The sequence below is a fragment of the Giraffa tippelskirchi genome, chromosome 13 (genome assembly GCF_054371585.1).
Source record: "Giraffa tippelskirchi isolate mGirTip1 chromosome 13, T2T-mGirTip1v1.2.pri, whole genome shotgun sequence".
Taxonomy (NCBI): Eukaryota; Metazoa; Chordata; class Mammalia; order Artiodactyla; family Giraffidae; genus Giraffa; species Giraffa tippelskirchi.
Genome location: NC_137287.1, coordinates 26,017,097 through 26,025,640, shown reverse-complemented (window position 1 = coordinate 26,025,640; position 8,544 = coordinate 26,017,097). Strand labels below are relative to the sequence as shown.

Genomic DNA, 8,544 nt, shown 5'->3' with positions numbered 1-8,544 from the left:
CTGAGCCTCGTCTGGAGTTTAGATCTCCCTAGCTGGCATTTTACACTGCCAGTTCAGGGAAATGGGTTGGATTACATGGATCCGAAAGCATCTTCTTAGTGGCCACTTCCACCACACCCTCATGAACCTAGAGCACTTCATGCACGTCTCCAAAGCGACACTTACCTCACTGTTAGTTAGTGACCAACATGCAGATCTGGCTCCTCAAGACTCCAGGCTTGCTGAAGGGGAGGTTAAGCCTCATTCACCTTTGGATTCCTGCCCTTTGCCTTGATGTTCACAGACTGTTGTAGAGCAAGTGAAACAATCTCTTCCCTGTCTCCTTCTCATTATTCTTTCACTTTCTTCCCTTTAAAGTTAGGATCAGGTTGAAGAACACAGTGGGTAAGATGCAAAGCCTTCACCTTGAGTCCCCAGTTCACAAGCTGGGGGTTTGATCTGCTACAATTTTTGGATAGTGCTGAGTCTTATCTGGGACACCCAATCCTGCTATGCGCTCACCACGTGCTCAGGGTGGCTGGGCAAGAGGACACCAGAGGGAAAGACTGGAAAGACTGAGTCAGAGATGGCTGACGATGAAACTTGAGTCCATGGGGATCTGTGAGCCTAAACCCTCATTGACAGAGGAAGACGCTCAGGCCCAGGGAGGAGTTCCTGGCTCAAGGTCACCAGGACAGTCCAGCCTTGATGGGAAAGAACTTGACTTTGCGAGGCAAGATCCACTTGTTCTCTCAGAAGGTGAGCCTTGGGCAGTCAGGAAGGCGGGCTTCAGGGTGGATGAGAAGGACCTGGTGGAAAGCAGGGACCAGCCTTTGGGGCTTGCAACCTGAGGGTTGAGGAACTCCACGGAGTCTCTCTCTCCCCAGGAAAGCACTTGCTTGCCAACTGGGTTTGGAAGTCTCCTAGCTTGTTGGTCCTTAGGGATCAGAGAAGTGACTCAATGAAGCACTTAGTACATCTTTGGCACTAGGGGTCAGGGTGTGATTCAGGAGTCACGCACACTCCGGTGTAGCCTCCTCCCTTCCCCTTCAAGCTAGGGATCCAGGGATCGGCCGCGTGACCCCCTTCCTTGGCTCAGACACTCCTGACACATTTCTCGCGTCTCCACCTGCCAAGCAGTCTCTGCCCAGAGAAGACGCCTGGACCGCAAACTCCGGGCGGGGAGCTCGCTCCACTCAGCTGCCTCGTGCTCGCTTCCCACATGGAAAGCTGGATCTCAGGACCCCGGAGCCTCCCGACCTCCCCTAGATTCTGAGCCGGCCCACACTCACCCCAAGCTCCCTCTCCCTTTTATGCCCGCGGCCGAGGAGACCAGGCCGCGGGCGGGGACTGTCCCCCTTCCCCGCCACCCACTCCCGCCGGGGTCCGGGGGACAGGGGGCCCGCTCTGCTCGCCGCCGCCCCCTTCCTCTCCCTCCTTCTTTTCCCTCCCTCGCCCCGCCCCCAGGCCCGCCCCTCTCCGCCCTGGCCCACGTCCCCCCCCTCCCCGGCCCCGTCCCCCCAGCCCCCGCGCCCCCGGGCCCGGGGAAGGGGCTGCTGAGCGGGCGAGCCCCGCGGGCGAGGCCCCCGCCCTCCCCGCGCGCCCCGCCCGAGCGCGCGCGCCCGCCGCCCCCCTCCGCGGCCTCCGGCTCCCCGCCTCCCCGCCTTCCCCTCCTCCTGGTGACGTCCGGGTCCCTGCCCGTCTGAAAACTCCGCGCCGCGGCGGTGGAGGCGGCGGCGGCGGCGGCAGCAGCGGCGGCGGCGGCGGAGGAGGAGCAGCGGCGAGTCGAGGCGGCGGCGGCGGCCCGAGCGGGAGCCCGAGCGGCGGCGGCGGCGGCCGCGGGAGCCGCGGGGAGCGCGGGGGCGGCCCGGAGCGCCCGGGGTCCCCGCGCCCCGCTCGCCCGCCGCGCTCCGAAGATGGTGGCGGCGCCGTGCGCCCGGAGGCTGGCCCGGCGCTCGCACTCGGCGCTGCTCGCGGCGCTCACCGTGCTGCTGCTGCAGACGCTGGTCGTGTGGAATTTCAGCAGCCTCGACTCCGGGGCCGTGGAGCGCCGCGGGGGCGCAGCGGCCGGCGGCGCGGAGCAGCCGCCCCCGGCCCCGGCCCCGCGCCGCGAGCGCCGGGACCTGCCCGCCGAGCCGGCTGCAGCCCAAGGAGGAGGCGGCGGAGGAGGAGGACGGGGCCCCCCGGCGCGGGCGCGGGGAGGCGGCCCCGGAGCACCCCGCGCGCAGCAGCCGGCCAGCCGAGGGGCACTGGCCGTGCGGGCGCTGGTAAGATGTCTTCGGCTCGCGTCCTGGAGAGAGCGAGGGAGGGAGTGAAACCGGAGGGCAGGCAGCCGGACCCCACGTCCCCCTACCCCCAGCCCTTGAACCCCGCTTATCAGATCCGGACTCCCCAAGCCTGCTGCTCCCACCTCTCTTTCCCCTGGAAGCCGGGGCTGGGTCCCTGCCCCATCCTGAGTCTGAGGACTGCCCCCTGGGGGTCTGGGGAAGTTATCTCCAGAGGAGGCGCTTTTGGGGGTTACCGGAGCCTGGCTGGGTGCCTGTCCCCCGTCACTCTTGCTGGGCGCCCCCGACTTGCTCTGTGCTTGTGGGTGTTGGTGCCTGGCTCCCGGTCTGAGTGCCTGGACCGTGCCGGGATCCGCAGCCGCTGTTCCGGCGGCGGTGCTCAGCGCATCTCTGGTTTTTGCCTGGCTGGATGCACAAGACTCAGTCCTCCGACTGCTACCTCTTGTCTTTGCCTGGCCTGAGAGGGGTCTGGGATCAGTGTCCCAAGTCCTCACCCATGCCCCGGAGTCAAGACTCTGTCTCCGGTCCCCGGTCTTACTTTGAGTCTCCTGTTTTGTATCCCTGGATGCCTGAGACCCCGGTCTCTACCTTGTCCGTGTCCAACCTTGCCCTCTCCTGGTTCCCTGTCTCCAGTGTCAGGGCATGGCCCCTTCTCCTAGGCGTTTGTGTCCAGCTTTCTGTCTCGTGTGTGGCTCATTCCTGACACCAGCTGTGTATCACATCACAGCACCTCAACTTCTGTGGGTTTACTTTGCCCTCCTGGGGTGTGAACAGCCCAGGCTCTGACACTGTTCCTTCCGCAGATCTTCTGAGGCCATCTGAGTGTCTCCTACCCTGCCCCCAACCTCTCCCAGGAGGCCTTTCACACCTTCTTTGGCCCGCCTTGCTTAGCCCACTGAACTCAGAGGTCAGAGTTCCCAACTTTGGGCCAGGGTCTCAGCACCCTGTGGGCGTGTGTGTCTTCAAGCTTAGGGATGTGTCTGTATCTTCATGATGTGTCTATATCTTCATCCCTGCTGCTTGCCCACAGAGCTTCTCCCAGCCCTTGGGGACATTAGATGCCAGGGGGGTAATTTCAGGCTCTTAGGCACTGAATGCAGGTCTCTGTCACCTGTCACTTTGGGAGCCTTCACTAAAGGCTGCTTTCAGACACAGCGTGATGCCCTTTGATCTCCCAAACTTCTTTGGAGGCAGAGAGGTGACCCTCCTTGCCAGAGTGCGGTTCTTTGTGTCTGTGGGCTGAGCCAGCCCAAGGCGTGATGCAGTAGCATTTCACGTTGCTGGCTGGTCTGTGTGGGTAGCAGGGAGAAGTCTTTTCCCCATTTGCGGGGAGGAGGATGGAGTGAGAGTCCCGGTAGAGAACCAGAACGTTCCGAATGCCTCTTATTTGTAGCAAAGGGTTCTCTCAGACACTGCCTTTGAACTCCAGGAGTGGATAGTGATGTGTTTGGGCAGAAATGCAATTAGAAGTTCTTTCTGGAGTCGGAGCCCTACGAGGAGGTGGGGTGGGAGGAGGTTCAGGACATGCACCGCTAGCCCAGTGTGGGAACACGTAGGATGTCCATGGAAGCGTGGGGCTAACTGTATCCTTTGCATCTGGGGTCCAGGTGGGCGTTAGGAGGTGCCTTTCCCCATGCACATACCACCTGTTGAAACAAGTGGAGGGAAGGAAGCAAGCCTGGTTGGCTGATTCTTTCCTGGGTCCCTGACATTTTGGGTCCTACGTCCACACCTGCTCTCTAGGTGTTCAGTTCTCTGTCTTTCTCTCTCATCCTCCAGCTGGGCTGCGCTGAGGTTAGCAGTTGGGAAGGTAGGAGGGAGCATGCCTCTTTTCCTTTGCTATTCCTGTTGGAATGCCGGTTCCAGCAGCTGAGGTGCTTTGCTTTTCTGAAACTCTGCTCTCATCTGCAAGTTCAGTGACTGTCCCCCTACACACACCTCCCAGGGTCTCAGTTTCTTCTGATATAGACACACCTGTATATTTTTTTTTTTTCCTTTTTTTCTGTCCTCCCGCCTTCTTTGTGGCTGTCTACCAGGCAGTTGTTCACTGCCATCTCGCCTGGATTTGTACTGGATATTTAATCTGTTTTCCATGTCCTTGCTCTTCCCTTCCCCAATGCTGTCTACCCCTGTGCCCTGTCAGATCCTGAAATCACAGCGCAGACCTGCAGGATGGAGCCGGGGGGCCCATCCTCTTGTAGCTGTGCCCACCCAGCCCCTGCCCTTCCACGGAGCTCAAGGAGACCAGAAGGGGGCAGGCTGTTCCCAAAGTCTGGCTTTGCCTGAGCTTAGATTGCAGCCTAGGAGGAGAGGGGCAGGCCACTGAGGCCCTCAGAACATGCGGTCTGTTTGCAGACCCTGCGGAGGCTGCTGCTGCGTGATGCTTCGGAGGGAGATTGGGGAATGGGACTTAAAAAAAAAAAATCCCTGTGATTTTCCAGAGCTGGTGAGGTGCATGCTCGGGAGATGATTCTTCATCTCTGTGCTCTGAAGAGGGTGGGGTGGGCAGTTGTGGTTTTGGGTGCAGAGAGACTCAGCACTGGTGGTGGTGGTGGTGGGTATGTCTCAGAGTGTCAGCCTGGCACTGTGTTCAGGGTATTTTCTAAACCAGACTTCTCTGCTTCCTTGTGCTCACCTTCCCTTCACTTTTTCCGTTTGGGGAGCTGCATCCCAGTGGAAGGGCCTGGTTATCGTTTTGGTGCATTTTAAGGAGCCAAGAAGAAACACCCAGTTTCTCAAGCAGACAGAGCCAGATAGCTTGCGGGTGGTGGCGAGACGGGCATTTCCCTGAAAGATTTGCAGGCTTTACCTCTCAGCCTCTCCCAAAGCTCTTACAGATTAGAATTGTTGGGCGGATGGCAGCTGAGTTTCGTGGCCGTGGCACTCATTCCTTCACGGGGTCTCCAGTACGCTCTGGGTTTTACTGTCATCTCAGAATGTAAGAAACAGATGGGCTCACTTATAAAGGGAGGGAAAACATTGAGGAGAGTGTCAGAAAGATCACACTACAGGTTCTGAATCAATTTTGGGGAGAATGAAAGGAGCTGTGTGTTAATGTAATGAATGTTTATTTTCTTTCCCCTTGCCTCCAGTGATCCTTTGAAGTCCTCAAATTATTGCTTGAGCTCTTAGATAAACTATTACTCAGTAAGTTTCATTTAAGAAACCTAATTTTTTATTGTCCTGACACACACACACACACACACACACACACAGGCACAGACACAGGCACACACACGTACACACACTTAAAGTAGAATGGTCTTTCTGTATTGTCTGACCCCTTTGAAATGTTGATTTTTCGGCAGAAATTCCTCATACTTCACATTACTCAGATAACTCAGGACTTTTTCAGATATTGGCAGTGACTTTGAAAAATTGGTTCACTGTATCCAGATCGCCTCTGGTTCTAACAGCCTCAGAGGCGTAGCTTTTCTTTCTATCCAAATGTTTTGAGACCAGAGAGAACAGAGGGTATTTTATTGATGGTTCGTTTTTCTCACACTCTCAATGGAGTTTTATTTTGCTTGAGCAGTGCATTACACTTTGTATACAGAAATATGCATCACTGAACAATATTTATCTTGATGCAAATGCTGCCATCTGCTTAATCATATACTGAAAAATGTTAAATAAAATAGATAAATAAAAGTAGAAATTATTATATGCATATGTATATATATAATATTTACATTCACTTTCCTTACAGTCTTCTTACACTTTACACATTGTCTCTAGTTCATCAATTCTTTTTATTTTAATCTTCAGAAGGTTGAGTGACAGATGCTTGCTGTTTTGCAAATAGGAAGCCAAACTGTAAGTTCCTATTTGCTGGGGATTGTCCAACTTTGATCCATGCTCTTAATAGAAAAGGAAATTATTTTGATCTCGAGCAGATATCTGACATTGTTGTGTATGTGTCTGTGTGTGTTTCCCTAGAAAACAACATTTCCTTAAGCAAGTGTCTGTCCTCCCACCCAGAGCTATTTACGATCAATGGGGCCATAAATCTACGTGCAGAGAGAGGAAAATGCATGGTGCCCTCCTAATTGGACTACCCAGGGTCAGGGCTGACCTGGTCTCTAGCTTGGTCAATACCTCCCTAAGACTTGTCACTTACGATAAATCCTTCAATTTTTTCATTTGCATCTCCCACTCTATTGCTTCCAATCCCTTTCTACCAGAACCAAAGAGAAAATACTTTGAGAAAAATGAAAAAGTAAATAAAATACAAACTCAACCTCACAAAACCCAAGTTCGAAGGAAGGGCTGTGGGAGCAGGCAAAAAGTCACAGGAAACCTGTGCCAGGCCCTGGTACAAGGGACAGAAAAGCATTGGTTGCTAAGTCGTGTCTGACTCTTTGCGACCCCATGGACTGTAGCCTGCCAGACTTCTCTGTCCTTGGGATTCTCCAGGCAAAAATACTGGAGTGGGTTGCCATTCCCTTCTCCAGGGGATCTTCCCCACCCAGGAATTGAACCCAGGTCTCCGGCATTGCAGGCAAATTCTTTACCATTTGAGCCACAGGAAGGGACACTCAGGGGACAAAGGCCTCTGTTAATTTCCTTGGGTCCGCTCCTGCCAGGTTCAGATCCTGGCTCTGTTCTCGGCCATCCCTGGGATCTTGGGCAAGTTATTCTAACTTCGTTCCTCTGAAAATCAGGGCCACCTCATGAGGTTATGTGAGGATGAAATGTAATAAGACATGTAAGCCAGTTTGTGCCTGGCACATCATAAATGCTCAAATGTGAGCCATTATTCTTAAAAAGAAACTCTTCGTATGTTTGAAAATAAGCAAATTTTTGCAATTACTCATTTTTCCAAGCCAAGTAGGGTTTGAGTGTAATCCAAGGCAGTAGAATGCGTCCAACTCCTCTGTGTGTCAGCCTTGGAGCAGGATGGAATGTGGGAGAGGGAGGAGTACTAGTATTTATGGAGTGACAACTGTATGCCAGGCATCCTTTAGGTGTTTTACATACATGATGTTGTTAATTGTTCAAACACACCCAGTAATTCAGGATGAAAGAAAGGGTTGCATACAAAATTGAGATTACAGTCTCCTGGCTAGAAATCACCAGTTTTCGGGGTGCAGTCTTCAACAGTACGTGAACCGAGAACTTCCAGATGTTCAAGCTGGATTTAGAAAAGGCAGAGGAACCAGAGGTCAAATTGCCAACATCCGTTGGATCATAGAAAAAGCAAGAGAGTTCCAGAAAAACATCTACTTCTGCTTTATTGACTACACCAAAGCCTTTGACAGTGTGGATCACAACAAACTGTGGAAAATTCTTAAAGAGATGGGAATACCAGACCACCTGACCTGCCTCCTGAGAAATCTGTACGCAGGTCAAAAAGCAATAGTTAGAACCAGACATGGAACAACAGACTGATTCCAAATTGGGAAAGGAGTATGTCAAGGCTGTATATTGTCACCCTGCTTCTTTAACTTGTATATAGAGTACATCATGCAAAATGCCAGGCTGGATGAAGCACAAACTGGAATCAAGATTGCTGGGAGAAATATCAGTAACCTCAGATATGTAGATGACACCACCCTTCTGGCAGAAAGTGAAGAACTAAAGAGCCTTTTGATGAAAGGGAAAGAGGAAAGTAAAAAAGCTGGCTTAAAATTCAACATTCAGAAAACTAAGATCATGGCATATGGTCCCATCACTTCATGGCAGATAGATGGGAAAACAATGGAAACAGTGAGAGACTTTATTTTGGGGGCTCCAAAATCACTGCAGATGGTGACTGCAGCCATGAAATTAAAAGACACTTGCTCCTTGGAAGAAGATCTATGACCAACCTAGACAGCATATTAATAAGCAGAGACATTAACTTTGCCAACAAAGGTCTGTCTAGCAAAGCTATGGTTTTTCAGTAGTCACGTATGGATGTGAGAGTTGGACTAAAAAGAAAGCTGAGTGCTGAAGAATTGATGCTTTTGAACTGTGGTGTTGGAGAAGACCCTTGAGAGTCCCTTGGATTGCAAGGAGATCCAACCAGTCAATCCTAAAGGAAATCAGTCCTGAATATTCATTGGAAGGACTGATGCTGAAGCTGAAACTCCAATACTTTGGCCACCTGATGTGAAGAACTGACTCATTGGAAGAGACCCTGATGCAGGGAACGATTGAAGGCAGGAGGAGAAGGGGACGACAGAGGATGAGGTGGTTGGATGGCACCACCGAGTTGATGGACATGAGTTTGAGCAAGCTCCGGGAGTTGGTGATGAACAGGGACGCCTGGCTTGCTGCAGTCCATGGGGTTGCAAAG

General features: G+C 53.0%; 1 protein-coding gene across 1 annotated transcript in view; it reads left to right on the top strand.

Annotated features, from left to right (window-relative positions):
* The first annotated feature begins 1,711 nt into the window (after positions 1-1,711).
* Positions 1,712-8,544, top strand: part of XYLT1 (xylosyltransferase 1) — a 340,665-nt gene continuing 333,832 nt past the window's right edge. The window contains exon 1 of the mRNA XM_081556246.1: positions 1,712-2,246. Coding sequence (XP_081412372.1) covers positions 1,896-2,246 — 351 coding nt within the window. The 5' untranslated portion in view covers positions 1,712-1,895. The remainder of the gene's footprint in view (positions 2,247-8,544) is intronic.